Here is a 15,290-nt window from a genome sequence, read left to right as displayed (position 1 = left end):
CCCCGTAGGTTGGACCACATATTTGTGGATTTTTGCAAAACTGTGTACCTGTCAGAAAGTCCATATCCTCATCAGCCTTCACTCCAGAGTACTGCCAAGGTGCTCTTCTTTCTTTTTAAAATTTCAGTTTAATATATTTTATTCTATTCTATTTTTCACCTTTATAAAAAGCTTAAGCAGTTTGTCTGAAATTTCTTGTAAATACATGAGACTGAGAACACCAAATGTGAAGAATGCCAGTATAAACGGGTGAAGTTTGGCAAAGACATAAGCACATTGAAAACATGATTTTACAATTGCAGTAAGTTTTGTAAAGCAGCTTTAATAATGTGATATCATTATCCTCTCTTCCCCATAGTGCTTGTAGCAAGCGTGTATGTCTAGAGCAAAGAGAAAAGAAATCTATCTGAGAAAGTTACCTTATTGTATTTTTTGTTTGTTTGTTTAACAAACCATACTTTTGCCAAAGTAGAATGCTGCCAAACTGGCAGATTTTGGAAAATCAGGCATTTGTTTGTATTTCCAGTCAGAAGGAATCATTCAAGGTTAAGAAAGAAATGTCTAGTTTGATTACATTCTGCAAACCAAGGTATAATGTAATTGTATAGTTTTTAATGAGCTCCTTATTCAATTGTGATCAGATAAGTAGTCTCAGATCATTAAGTTCCATCAGTAATTCACTATTTCACTCATTAAATAAGTTAATTGTAACTTCTGCATTGAAAGCTGATTTTGATACAGAAAGGCATAAAAGAAGAATGGTGAAAATTACCATTTGAACATAGTTACTTTAAAATGACTCAATATACATAAGCTAAAACTTTACATTGGCTAATACTCTCAAAATTATGTCAATCATTGTTATTTCAACATAAAGTGCAATATATTTTAAAACTTCAAATGTAAACAAATATATTATTAATTACATCATTTTGTTGTGCTAGAAGAAAGTATTTGAAACTGTTCTTCAAAAGAACAGTTTTATAAAGAGCCCAAAGGCACTGTATTCCTTCTTGGTTTTTGTGTGAAATATTGATTAATTTAGGTCTGAAATGAGAGGAAAGCAAAATGATTATACATCTAACATGCATATTTTAAATATGATTTGTGTTACTTCAAGATTTGTAGAATTCCAAATGAAATACTACATCTTTTTTTTCTTATAATTTATTTTATATCTGAGTTTTGCTTTTTGTTTAATTCTATACTTTGATAAGAAATTATGCATAATTTCCCCCTTCCAGTACCTAAAGGGGGCCTATAGGAAAGCACTAGGAAAAGGGGTAATGGTTTTAAACTAAAAGAGGGGAGATGTTCTTTAAGGTCCCTTACAACCCAAACCATTCCATGGTTCTGTGATTCCTGATTAGCTAGGAAGTAGAGGTTATAAAAATCATCATTTGACATGAAAAAAATAAGGGAAAAATGTTGAAGTGGTCAATTCTGTATACGCATAGGCAGAATATTTTTTGTGTTTTAAAGAAGAAAAATAAAGTTTTCTCTGAAAAGATAAGAGTATTTTGACTGCAGTGAAAAGCAGTTAGTCTGGCCTGGCAGACTGCTGCAGGACTCCCTAGTGGTGTGTCCAGCACCTCCGGTATCTTCTTTTAGGCCAACATGTTCTGGGTACAGTCAGCTATTTTTAAGTCTAGTATTTCATGGATTAAATGCTTCAAATTTGATGCTTGTGTTAATAATTTTGGAGGAAGAAGCTTCTTTCCTTCACAGTTAAAAGCTAGTACTGTGCTCAAGAAAACATGTTGTTTCAGTTTCTTACAGGGCTGATTCTTCCCTTGTTTCAGGGTGGGTAGTTTTGGTCAGGTTGCAGTAAAAAGAAATTTTCATGTCAAAAGTTCATGTCAAAGTTTGGACTTTGCATCAAACACTGCAAAGTTCAGTTTCCTGTGTGCTCTTTTGAGGTATAAGGCAGACACTCATATTAGCTTAAACTGTGTGCACTGTTTGTGTAAGTTTGAGTTACTTTGAGCTACACTTTAAAGAAGAATGTCATTAATTATGTAATTTACTTGAACTGTGATAAATTTTTCTGTTACTAATTTGTCTTCAGCTATGAAAAAATGACATCTTTTGAATTATAGTACAGCCCCAGTATAATAACTATTGCAATGTTTACTCTCTAGACTCTTACTTAATAAAGGGCAATATAAAAATCATGCATATACCGCAGCTGAATTGAAAAAATAAGGTCATATCTCACCTGTTCTGCATAATATATTATAATGGCATTTTATATGGTTATATCGTCTAATAAATGCAATTTCTAATTTACATCACAAGATGGCAGCAAATTTTTAATTCACTTAGTCGTTTACTAACATAATTAAGCCTAATCTCTTGAAATCAATTTTCTTACAAAACAATTTTTAATTAATGATCAGATATATGTCTTTACAGACATGTTAATGTTTCAAAGTATAAACTCGAAATGTCTACAGAAATGCAATTCTGCCTTAAAATCAGTTTAAAAGGTAATTACCTTGAAAGGTAAAGATCAGTATCTGACAATGTAGTAGTTATTAAATCCCACTGAAGGTATTTTGTATAAAAATAATAGCTTATATCTGCAGTTTTTGGGTACCTGAAAAGAATATACAACACAGCTTTTTTTTTTTTTTTTTTCATTCAGGCAGTGGCAACTCAACTGATCATGTGGATTGTTTCTTCTGTAAGCAATTCAAATTTGTTTGAAATTTTTGTAGTCATGAGCTTTGAAAGTTATTATGAAACCAGAAGAGTCTCAGCTCATTCAGAAAATATTTTCTCCTGTGCTGGCCAATTACACAAATTAAAACTGTTCTATTCACATAACATGATTTGTCCCAAGTGATGAGTGTCATTATTTGTAGGTCTTACAGAAGATGGCTTTATTGCAGTTATGCATCTGATGGCCTTTAAAATGCTCTACCTTTTGTTTTACCTTGCAGTTTCGCAACCCCAGGCTGTACATAGCCAACTGGAGAAGCCATCAAGTACTGCAATTCTCTGCAATACCTGCGGAAACCCATGCAAAGGCGAAGTTTTGAGAGTTCAGAACAAATATTTCCATATTAAGTGCTTTGTTTGCAAAGGTAAGTGTTTGTGACAGCTGTTACTATGAATAGTGCATTAACACAGGACATGTGACTTCATGGTATTGGAAACTTCATAAAAATAATTTACAATGCAATCCATGCCTGAGAAGATTTATCGTAAACTGTACAACTGCTTACTGTAACAGTGTAAACATCCTAAATCCTAAAAGTGGAGTATGTTTTGAATGGATATAAACCCATGGATTTTACTATGGAGTTGGGACCCGAAGAAGAGCAGGTTGGGAAAAGGACAGTATGGGGTAGGAGAAAGCTAATATTTATGGAAAAACTCCAAGGTTAGCTCTCTCCCAGCTTTCCAGTGCATGCCATGGGGTGAGGCATTACCTTATTTGTTCAAACTGTCTTGTGTCCAGTGTGATGTTTGAACCCTACTGTGACCATCTGTGCCTTTCTGTTTTGGGGAGAAAGCTACTTGGTTTGGTCCAGATAGGCACCTGGAAGGGATCTAATATTAACACACTGTGGATGACAGAAGTCCAGCTCAGTAATTGCATTTGTTGCAAAATTACATGGCAGAAAAGTAAGTATAATGTGCCATTCTAAATAGCAAAAATATTTGGGTTGCCTATTCAGAATCAGAATGGTATTTGAAGCAGCACGCAACCCATACTTATTTTTTTCTTTTTTTTTAAAGTCACCTGTTCTTTTGGCTAACTTTTATCATCAAATTATTTTTTAAGACCTTACTTGGTAGGAGAGCAGCTAATTTATTATTCAGGAGTCTTGTTTTCTTCCTGAAGTCTCAATAACATATTGGTATATCCTCCATTTAATTGTCTTGATGAAGTCAAGTCCTCTTTTATACAGATCTGCTATGAGAAAACAAACTGACAAGTCCTATGGAAGAGTCCATACAATACATCCATGTGTTCATTTCACAGAGAACCGTCTTTTGCAGTCTGTCACCCACTAATGCAGCAAGCTGATTCTGAAACTTTCACTGGTCCTTTCACTGAAACATTCCTGGGAAGTACATTACTACTACCTCTCCTACCTGCCTGATAGAGATAGGTAGTAGTTTGTTCACTTCAGGCAGATCTTGGATAAAATGAGAAAAACAAACAAACAAACAACAAAAAAACACCTCTCTATATTAACAAGCAAGAAGTAGGGTAGCTTCTGTCAGCCACACATCAGAATCCCAATTAGCACAGGAGAGATGGTATAAGAGATGCACGGTTACACTGCTTCATGGTATTAGTAATTTTGCGAAATACTAAATTTACACGTGATTTTTTTAAGTTAACTTTTTTTTTTTTCTCATTATTTAAATGCCATAATTATTTTTGTTACTTTTCATTTCCATCAGTTAGCAGACGTATTTCTGATATCTGTTTTTATTTTGTTTCTAGTGTTTTATATGTTACTTAAGAACTGTAAGTTTCTTTCCAATGTGGATTTACCACATTGTTATGTGAGATGAGATTAGAAATAGAACAGAGAACTGAACATACATTTCACTATCTAATGTAAAGGGAAAAGAAAACTAGGTTAGACAAATGTGATTTGGGGTTTTAATCATGTGCTTAAATCGGTGGATAGGAAGAATGTAGTTAATATGTTAGGATTTAGCAAAAAAATGGTTCTCAGTTCTCTTGGTCAGTTAACCACTTACCTCCTTTTAGGCTTGGAGGAGAGATTCATGCCACAACCCCTTTTCTGAACCCTTCTCTGTCATGCCACTAGACTGTTGTGCATGGGCAGGGTGACTACCCCGAGAATATATTTACATTACAGTTGACACCTCCCTGCAGTGCATTTATTTTGATGGTACTCAGCAATGCAGTTTGCGCCCTTTTGCCTCAACCACCGAAGACGGCACCTTGAAAGGGGATGTCCATCCAGCGCAGTGGCAGGACAGTCCCAGGACAGCTAATCCTGGGTGTGGGCTGGCAGAGCTGTGTGTTGCCTGCGTCCTTAGGTTGACTGCCTCCGTATTACACCATCTCATAGCTGTCATCAGACAGCCTTAAGCTTAAGATCCTTTCAAGACTGCAGAAAATTACATTTCTTCTCATGTATAGATGTAATAGGATGAAGACCACAAACTAAGAGATCATGAAGAAGTACAAATGTCCATGTCTTGAGAGGTGTCTAGAAGTATTGGAAGTATGTTCAAATGACTTGAAGTACAAATGTCCATGTCTTGAGAGGTGTCTAGAAGTATTGGAAGTATGTTCAAATGGCTTGACGTGTCACAAATATATTACACTTGAAGTAGTTGTATATACTTTTAGAATATGTATGAAATGTGAAACCACTTATCAGCTAGTGTTGGAGTTTTGCATAAAATGAGAGGTTTAGTAGACAGGGCAGTATAGACATTTGTTTCTTTTTTTTAGGGTAGAAAGGTAGTTTTTTTATATTGCTGTATTGCCATCTGATTATTCCTATGAGGACTGCAAGTTTCAGAAATGCTCAGGATGGTAACGGCATGTATGTAGGTGCTGTTTGCATTTAAATTAAATGATACAACTGTGAAACTAAATGATATAACTGTGCAAATCTAAGGAAGGTTAGTATAAAGTTGCTCATTCCCATCCAGTTCTTTCAGAATTCACCAGATAATTCTAAAGAAATCTAAGAAAAGTTATCAAATTCATACTGATTCTTGTTCTTATTCAAGAATGTGAGGTACACTTCCAGGTTAAAAAAAATGTAATGGCAATACTGTCAACACCTGCTAGTTTAGCCTAGTGTCAAAGTTTGGTAAGATCTATGGAGGTAAATATACATCATGATTAATGCTTATATTCATATCCATTTGTATTTATTATTTATTGTTAAAATGCACAACTAATCTGCTAGTAAAAGGCTGTAGGGAACATGCCATCCAGTGCCACTTCAAATTTTTACTCAGTCTTTAAAATATCTCCCACTTTAATCAGGTGCAGTTAAAGGTGCAGTTACAATTGAAGAAAATGCCTTTGAAATATCAGGCATAGATTTCATTCATTAGACTTCAAAATATTTGGTTCCCTTACTTCCAAATTCTAATATTATTTCCTACTTCTGTAATGTAAAGCAACAAGGAAAATGAGAAGAGGTGATAAAATATTGACAGCTCAGACAATAAAACTCAAACTAACTGCAATGTCTAGTTCATTCTGAGTGTGTCTGTCAGGACTGCTTCTCATACTGCATACTGTATTAGGCAAATACTCACCTGGAGCGCATTTACAACAGCATAATTTAGTGATCCCTGAGAGGCACAGACTAACACAGAATTGTAGATAGGAGAGATGTAGGTGCTGTGATTATATTATCCTGAATAACCTTTCTGGCCCTACGTAAAGATAGAAATTACCTCGTTCTTAGATGTTTTGCAAGTATTTCTTCTTTTGTGGTGTAATAGCATCCTGACATTTAAAAGGTAGCAGTAGCCTATGGCAAACACATTACTTAGGAAATAAGGAAGTCTGAATAAAAGCCCAGCATTTCTAAGGGTATGGATAATATGATTGCTATTGCTTCATATAAAATCAGACAACATACTTTACAGTATTTTATATATTCTCTGTATATAATATTTTATTTACTATACTAGACTAAATAATGGAAAATCCATAGCAAGTTTGCAAATCTATTTACATGAAAAAATTCTGTAGCCTTCACCCTAGTTAAATGGGAAAAATGTAAGATGAACTGGTTTGGTGTCTCACTATGTATGTATCCATAGGTTATGTTGCCTGACCCCTAATCAGGATTCTCTGGATTGCTGTCTTGTTATGGATGCAGAATGTGCAGTCTTCCACGGCAGCACGGCTGTCAGGTTCAAGTACACTTTCTTTCTCCACATATTTTGATCTATTAGTTTAATTAACCTGGTAGAACATTTCACATCTTCAGCTGGAGTTAAGTAGGTGGGTCAATGTTTATCTTGCAGCATTACAACTTCCTGGGAATTGTGAAAGAGCCCTGGACTGGATTTTAGACCAATTTTAAGGCCCTTACATACGTGCTTTTTTTCATTAGAACATACAGTGCAACCTGGATTTATTCCATTTGTTGTGAAGCTGTGTTTAATAGAAAGGGCTAAGACAGAACTTTTGGTGAAAGGGTTAAAAAAAGTAAAAAACTTGGTAGTAGGACTGATTTGTTTGTTAGATCAAATGCATCTGCTAGGATATAAATAAGCATGTTAAAAGCTATGCTGTATGATCTGGGGGACTGCACATAGCTAAGGGGTTTCACATTTCAGAATGGGAGTCATTTACGGGAAAATCACTCTTAGGATTTCTGAGTCCCAGCTTTTGGCAAAGCAGTGGGAGCTCGTGGCATGTGTGGTATCTCAGGCACTGGGATGAAACGTGGTGGCTCTTGTTCATCAGGCACTCTCAGCAACATGTCCATCGCTTCCGAAATCCTTTAGGATCTTGCAATCCCATATTAACTCAGTGTAATAGGGAAAAAACACACTCTTGACACAATACTGACAAAGTTTTTCTTTGACAGTATGGTTGGTGTAGGGTGATTTACGAATGTCATGCTAACTTTACATTTTCTATCACTGAAAAAAAAAATCACTTCTGCCAACGTACAAGTGATATACTGCGGTGGCCAGTGGTTGTGTTGTGGTTTGAGATTTTTAAACTTTAAAAATCACTAATCACTAGCTTTCTAACAGCAACTTAATGATTAAAGCTTGCTTTTATTAAGTATGAAAAAAAAAAAACAACAACAACAAACAAACAAACAAACAAACAAAAACAAAACAGGTAAGTTAATCACAGAATCATCTAGGTTGGAAAAGACCTCCAAGATCACTGAGTCCAACCTCTGACCTAATGCTAACAAGTCCTCCACTAAACCATATCCCTAAGCTCTACATCTAAACGTCTAAATTTTAAAGACCTCCAGGGATGGGGACTCAACCACTTCCCTGGGCAGCCTATTCCAGTGACTAACAACCCGTTCAGTAAAGAAGTTCTTCCTAATATCCAACCTAAAATGAGATCTCTGTATCATACAGTAATTTATAATTTTTCTGTTGTTTTAATCACTTATTAGTTGCAACCTTTCTTTGGATTCATAAAGAACATAGTGAAGCCCCTCAAGTCTTGGTGGTATAGCAACCACATCAATGCTTTAGAGAAAGCTTTGCTTCAAGGCATATATTTCATCTTCAATCTGATGATATATATATTTTTAAAGTATCATTCATTAATTTACATAATATTAGTAAAGTTTGGTGAAAGGGACAGAGTTACAAGTATCATGGTTGCAAGTACTGGAAAAGGAATATCTTCCTAATATTTAAATAGAGCTTATCTAACCATCAAACACAGGAATCCAAACTTTGTTATTTCTGGTTTCCCACTAGATTCATTTCATTTCATAGACGCAGTGTGTGGGGCCTTAGTTTTTTTAGGGCATAGTAAAGCTGTACTTGCTCACTCTAGTCTTTACACCTAGGATACTGCCCAGTATTTTCATACTAATAGACATATACGTTTTATTTTAGTCCTTCCATTGCCTTACTTTTCGACTTAATCCCGTCCTTCTAGTCCAAAGATGGAGCAGTTATACTTGAAAGCAAAGTGCTTGTTGAAAACACGGATCAGATTTTAAAGAAGTTATTGCTGAAACTTCCAGGGGATGATCCAAACCACAGATACAGCCATGTGCATAAGGCAAAACTGAATGCATTTTAAAATTCTTGATGCTTGATGTTCATTAAATGAAGTGTTAGATGGAAACATAAACTTTGCAGGCAGTAAAATTATTATTCAAATAAGACAATTTTGAGCATACATAATTTCAACCCACATTAGATAGTGTCACCCCCATGAAAAGCCTGTAATTCTGTTGAATTGCCGAAGTTCTCTTCTTAGGGTGAGGTTTTTACCCACGCAAAAGATGTCAATGCTAAGTTGCCTCTATGGAGGGGGATTTTGTATCACGCCCTTTCACATGGAGGTACAACAAGGATACAGACACCACGCTGGGGTAGTTACTGGGCATTTCAGTGTGCCAGTGTGATGGGAGGTCTGCACAGAGACCCAGAGCTGTTGCATAAAATTCATCACTGCCACAGTACTGTTATTGCACCTCCCGCTTTCTGCGACTCATTAACACCAGACCATCTGCCGTATTGGTGCGTAGTCAGATGAAACACTGTTTAATTTGCAAACCTGTAATTGGCACCCAAAGCATCATTATGAAAAAATAGAAAATATTTAATGTTTTCTCTTTACATTTTTTTTTTTTTTTTTTTTTAAGAGAGCCATGTACATAGGAACACTATGTGAGAGCTTTTTGTAGGACCATTATGCTGTTTTTAAGCTATTGGGAAATTCTGCATTACAAGAGGAAAATGAAGAAGGGACATGTACTAATGCAAAAATTATTAGATATGTAGTTCCAATAAATTAGAGGAGTCAAGTTACATAATGCACAAGAAGCTCCCCAAACTCTTCATTTTTATTAGGGCAACAGAGTCTTTAATATTTCATCAGTCTCGTAAGATCACTCAGAATCTCTAAGGGTTTTTCTGCACTGAAGTATGTACAATAGCCAGTCTAGCTTGATAGCTAGATTGTTATCAGTGCTACACATGCATGGTGAAATGTTGCAAGATGGATAAGGTATATTCCCATAGTTCTCTGTGTCTTACCTGCTCCAGGAAGCTGTTCTGGTTGCACCCTGCTAGAGCTGCCTGCTTGTGTGTTCCTGTTTGGAAGCTGGGGAAGGGTCCAGCACACCTTTTCTGATGCTGCATGCTCCTTTTTTTTTTTGCAACAGGCTGTAAGAAAATAAGATGAGATTCCAGTCCTTGAGATTACAGGTATTTCAGATATTATGAGGCAGAAGACTTCTCCAAAACTTCTGTGAGAAGTTTATCAGGACTCATCAGCACTGAAGCACAGAGCAGAAAGAGCATTACAGTCAGTTACCTTCTGGAAACTGGTTTAGACCGCTTCAAATTAATGGCAAGTCAGTTTGAAGTTAAGTCAAAATTGTAGGAGTGGAAGCTTGCCAGGTGATTGCTATTGTTTCTCATGGGCATAGTGGCCATGAAAAATGTTCCAGAAATAATAATGGGCTTTTGGAGAATGGGATCCCAGACTGCATCAGTGGTATATTTCTGCCAGCAGAGAACTATGTTAGCAGTATACTTAGCACGTTGTTCTTGGGATCTTAGTTGGCCACCTCTCCATCTCAAAGATGGAGAGGAAATGCTAGAAATGGACTTAAAGCACGTTGCTGAGGAAGAAAATTTCCATTTAGCTATTGGGAAAGCAGATTTTTTTATTTTTTTATTTTTTTCCTTGTTTAGCCTGTAGCATTATGGTTGTGTTTTTCTTCCTTGTATTTTCAGGGACTATGCCTCTCTCTCCTGTCTTGTTTTTATGCCTGGTTGCTTGAGTCAGGCAACAAATGGGAGAGGAAACAATTTAAAAAACAAAACAACAACAACAAAAAAATTCATACATGCATTTGCAGGTTGATAAGCAAAACACTTGCTTCTTTGGTAGGCTGAAAGGAAAACAGCACTGCCTGGATGACAAGAGGAGCAGTGTATTTTACTGTTACAGCTTGCTGCAGCATACAGCAGCACAGCAAGCACAGCATCCTCTGAGCCTCTCGGGACACAGCTGATTTTCAGGCCCTGCACACAGCCAAAAAATTAATCTTCTTTCACTAGTCTCATTTGAAAGCCAGGAAAATAGGAGTGTTCTATATTCGTACTGTGCAAATGGAATGCTGGTGGCATGCAATAGCAGGGCTAGCAGTGTGCTTAAATTTCCCTAATTGCTATTATTTATATTTATAGGATGTAGGCCTGTGATGAACCACCCATAATAGATTATGGATTTAGACTGTGAAATCACACGGCATAAATGACAGTGCTCCAGGTGCTGTTACAGACACCAGGCTGAGGAAAAAAATCTCCTTTTTCTAGCAAGTAGAGGAACCCCTCAGATCCATAGGCAGTATTTTGCTGTCAGGTAACTGGAAACCATCTCCATGAGTGGAAATACCACACTGTGAGAGAAGCCATCCTGAGGTACCCCCTTCAGAAAGAGCGCAGCTACCTTCCTCTCAAGTCCCCCACCACATGCTGGTACTGGTTTGTTTCCAGAGACTGTAGTAGGACACAAACACTTGTTTATTCACTGCTTAAAAAATTGCTCCTAAAGCCATTCAGTGTGGGGCATTGCCTGGCTGTGCAGGATAATGCCAAGACAAGCAGCTGAGTTTCTCAGTGTCACTGTCTCTTTATTATCATAAGTTCTATATTTGCAATGCTTGCCTTGTTTCAGTAAGAACTTCAGTAGTAGTGGGAAGCTGTTCCTAGGTTTTAAATAACCCTACCTCCAGATATTCATTTTGGGTGACAAGTGTTGGGTAGGAGTGGATCTGTGACATAACGCTGATTTCCTATCCTAGAAGAGGGAGGTCTGGTGATTGTCTTCAGACATGCTCCCCAGGTTTCCTTTCCCTGATTTCTTGTCTCTGCAGGTGTGCAGGACCATCTCAACTGGGCATTGTGTCTCTGCCCACATCTGCAGCAGGAAAGGGGGCAGCATCTCACCCAAGGGAGAGCCAGCGGGTCTTTTTTCAGATCTCCTCTTCTCAGCTTTAAACTGGGACTTATTTTAATAATCAAGCCAGCATTTAACTGGATTCCCAGTGTTGTCTTCTGCTCAGCTGGGTATCGAGTTAAATCATATCAAATGGTTCAAAGTGTGCAGGATGACATGAGGGCTCATGTCTTAGGCTGTCTGTGGCAGAGCATAGCGGGTGGGAGAGCAACATGCCAGGAGCAGAGGAGGGTTGTGGAACTTTGCCCATGCTGCCGGGTCAGGGGGTGAGTGGGAGGGCATAACCATGGCAACTCTGTCTTGTGCCCCAGTGTCACTCATGAGCTTAATTTTCCCCCATTCCTGAATTAAAAAAAAAAAAAAAGATTTTGCACAGGGTAGCACCTCTGTGCACTGTCACATAAGTGGTGTCTGTTACGGACATGTGCTAAAATAAGATACAAAGGAAAGATACAAAGGAAGGGCCAAAAGCCCATTCTGTTCAGTTTCCTGTGAAAAATAAAATAAAATCAATTAATGGACTTCTTGAGTAGATGTTTTGCTTATAGCTAATCAGTTTAGAGGTAACACCTAGAAGTACTGATGACCATTGTCAAGAATTGAGATTAGGGGGACAAATGTGGCACCAATATTTATTAAAAATTACTTTAAACTGATTAGAATGCTGAAAAAAAATATTAAAAGTGATGTTATTGATACAGAAATAAACTGCTGTGTGATGGCTAAGCCTGTTTGAAAACTTTTCATCCCAGCTTTTTTTCTGCGATTAAGTATCTTACAATGTACTTGATGTTTTTGCCTGAAAAGCCTCTTTTCATTTAAAAGCAAAAAAAAAGAAAAACATTTAGTATGGCACCTGTAAGATTGCTTCAGCCATAATCTTCACAAGCAGTGTTCTTACTGACATAAAAACAGCTGAGTTTATAAAAGAAATATTCAAGGAAGTTATAATACTCTTCCATAAAAATGTTCTTGTAATAAACTGAATCAGTAGTTACATTCATGTACACTGATGAGGTAATAGCTTTGCTGAGCAGAAGAAGTTATCAAATCTCCAAAGAAAAATAAGTATCTCGGCCAGTAGTGGCATTTCAATTTTTTACAGATCTAGTTGGTTCCAAATAAATTTTTACTATAACCAATTTATGTCAGTGTATTACACAGAAGGTAGTATTATCCTTTCCTATGCACTTTCCATTGTAGAGCATAACATTTAAGAACTTGACATTTTGTGCATTATTGGGGAACAGTTGAATAAAGCTGTTCAGGTTTTTCTTATATTGTAACATTTACTAAGTGCTGATTTATGGAGGGTGACAGATGCATCTGCTTAATTAAGCAAAAGCATTAAATAAAAGAAATGTATTTTAAAATGTTGATATTTGTATTTCATGGATGTATTGGATTTAAGGTAGACAATCCCCAACATATTTAATACATATATTTATAAATATATGTATTTATAATTACCTCGTAGCTATAATTACCTCACACTTCATGCTTTTTATTATTCTGTGATATTTCTTATCTTTAAAAATAGTCTCTTTAAGCTAACATTTCAATCAATCACATCTCATAATCCCTTTTTAATATTGCTCAGACTTAATACCAAAGCTGTAGAGATCTGATCTGATGGCGATGGCTTTTTCCTTTCCTTTTTTTTTTTTTTTTTTCTCCATATTTACTGGTTTGCTGTTCCAAAACCACTTTCCTGTGGTTGTTAGAAACACTTATATTAATTTCCTCCCTTGTTCTTGTGGCAACATTCTCACTGGGTGTAAATACCACTTCATCTTTTCTTTAACTTACTCTGTTTCAACCTCAGATTTATGCTTAGATATTAGTTGTTTTCTAAGGTTTTGCTACATTTTGTTTTGGTAGGCTAAAAAAGCTAATTCTTCTTTTCTCTTAAAATAGGCTTTCTTTTTTTATTTTGATAGCCATCCTTACACCTGCTCTGGTGTGAATCAGTCTTGTAAAAATAACTGGGCAATTTATACCCTATGTGCTAGATGAGGTCTAGCAAGGTATAGCGCCTCCAATACTCACTGGCTCCGTGGGACCTACTTGGCAGAGTGCATCCGAAGCATTAATAACTTGTAGTTCTCTGATTGCCAGTATTTGCAAGTTTTTTCTTTCCTTCTGCCACTCAGAAAGGATTTTTATTGTTCATGTTTGCATGGAAGATGTTTCACTTTGTGTCCTCAAAATAAATCCCTGCTTCATGTCTCAAGGCATACAGCCCCCCCTTACTGTCATGATCCTCTCCTTTGCATTAGTGCCAAGGCATGTGGAGTAATACACAAGAAACCAAGGTAATTGTAACCTTTGTGGCAGTGATGGGAAAGGCAAATACTTTCAGGGTGAGACAGGGTCCCATCTAACTCCAGTGGCAGGGCTGTAACTGATGACACCTGCCCAGAGCCTCAGCAGTGGGGTCCTGTTGGCAACAATGAGACAGAGCCTGTGTGGACCCACGTCAGCAAGGAAAACATTGGTTTGTTTCTGTTTGCTGCACAAGCAGGTGAGAAGCAGGTGAGTAAAGATTGCAAGACAGAGTAAGTTGGTGCCTGCCCCACATCTGCCAAGCTTGGTCTGTGAGCAGCTGTGGCAGAGGGCTGAGGGGTGCTGCTTACCTGATGAGGCTGAAGGCAATGGACAGTTAAAGCTTTTTGGAGCATTACGAACATCCACCTCATTCTCCAGACAGATGCTACTTCATTGTGCATTTTGTATGATTTTGTATAAAATCTGTCTTTACCTTTTGCAAAAACATCTCTGTTTATGCTACAGTCTTGTCTTCATAGTTCAAATGGCAATAGTAACTATTAATCTTATGATATAATTTTGCCCAAAACAGTTCTTGGTGGCTTTTTTCAGTTGCACTCTAGTAAGTTATGCCACTGCTGGCATAAAGAAGTACTCTATAGGGAAGCAAAGTCTCCCTGGTCCCTTCAAAAACATAATTATGTCCTTTAAATTTCTTCACTTATGACCCACTCAGCAAGCTTAATCACTATCTAATACAATTTAGAACTATTACATCATTAATATCAGCTCTGCATGCTGCTCATCCTCTTATTAAATCCATATCTGATTTGTGTTTTTGTCACACCAGTACATATGTGGGTGAAATATATCAACAAAAAGACTTGTAACACTTAACAAGTCTTGTGAAGAGTTTGTACAAAAGGTGTGTCATTACTAAAAATTAGACCAAAGGCTAATGGTGAGGAAGAAAAATGTTAATGCAGATGTCTTAAGCCTGTGAGGTAAGGCACACGAACAATGTACTGCAAGATGAATCATTTAACCTATTGTTGTTGTTGTCCATGGTAAGTGCAATATAATTTGAATTATTTTGGCTTATGAGCCAAAGAAAGGTTAATTAAGAAAGGTTAATTAACCCAGGTTCTTTGGTTGTTATTCATATACTAATACACTTTCAGCATGATCGTTGTTTTCTGTCATGTAGCTGTTAGGGACATTTCCAGGGAGAAAGAATGAGATTTAGATGCCCACTCAGGATTTAAAGAGGGCCTTGAGTCCAGGCCTCTTGTGCCACAGTCTCTAGCTATTAAGAAAGATGATAAAAAGACATGACTGGATATGGTTTTGAATGAAAACA

General features: G+C 36.8%; 1 protein-coding gene across 15 annotated transcripts in view; it reads left to right on the top strand.

Annotated features, from left to right (window-relative positions):
- Positions 1-15,290, top strand: part of ABLIM2 (actin binding LIM protein family member 2) — a 141,397-nt gene that overhangs the window by 33,910 nt on the left and 92,197 nt on the right. For all 15 annotated transcript variants that reach the window (XM_035324450.1, XM_035324448.1, XM_035324444.1 and 12 more), the window contains exon 2: positions 2,946-3,089. In XM_035324450.1, the coding sequence (XP_035180341.1) occupies positions 2,946-3,089 (144 nt within the window). The remainder of the gene's footprint in view (positions 1-2,945; positions 3,090-15,290) is intronic.

This window comes from Oxyura jamaicensis, chromosome 4 (genome assembly GCF_011077185.1).
Source record: "Oxyura jamaicensis isolate SHBP4307 breed ruddy duck chromosome 4, BPBGC_Ojam_1.0, whole genome shotgun sequence".
NCBI classification, from domain to species: domain Eukaryota; kingdom Metazoa; phylum Chordata; class Aves; order Anseriformes; family Anatidae; genus Oxyura; species Oxyura jamaicensis.
The sequence above is the reverse complement of the archived record's forward strand: the minus strand, read 5'-3'. Positions and strand labels throughout refer to the sequence as shown.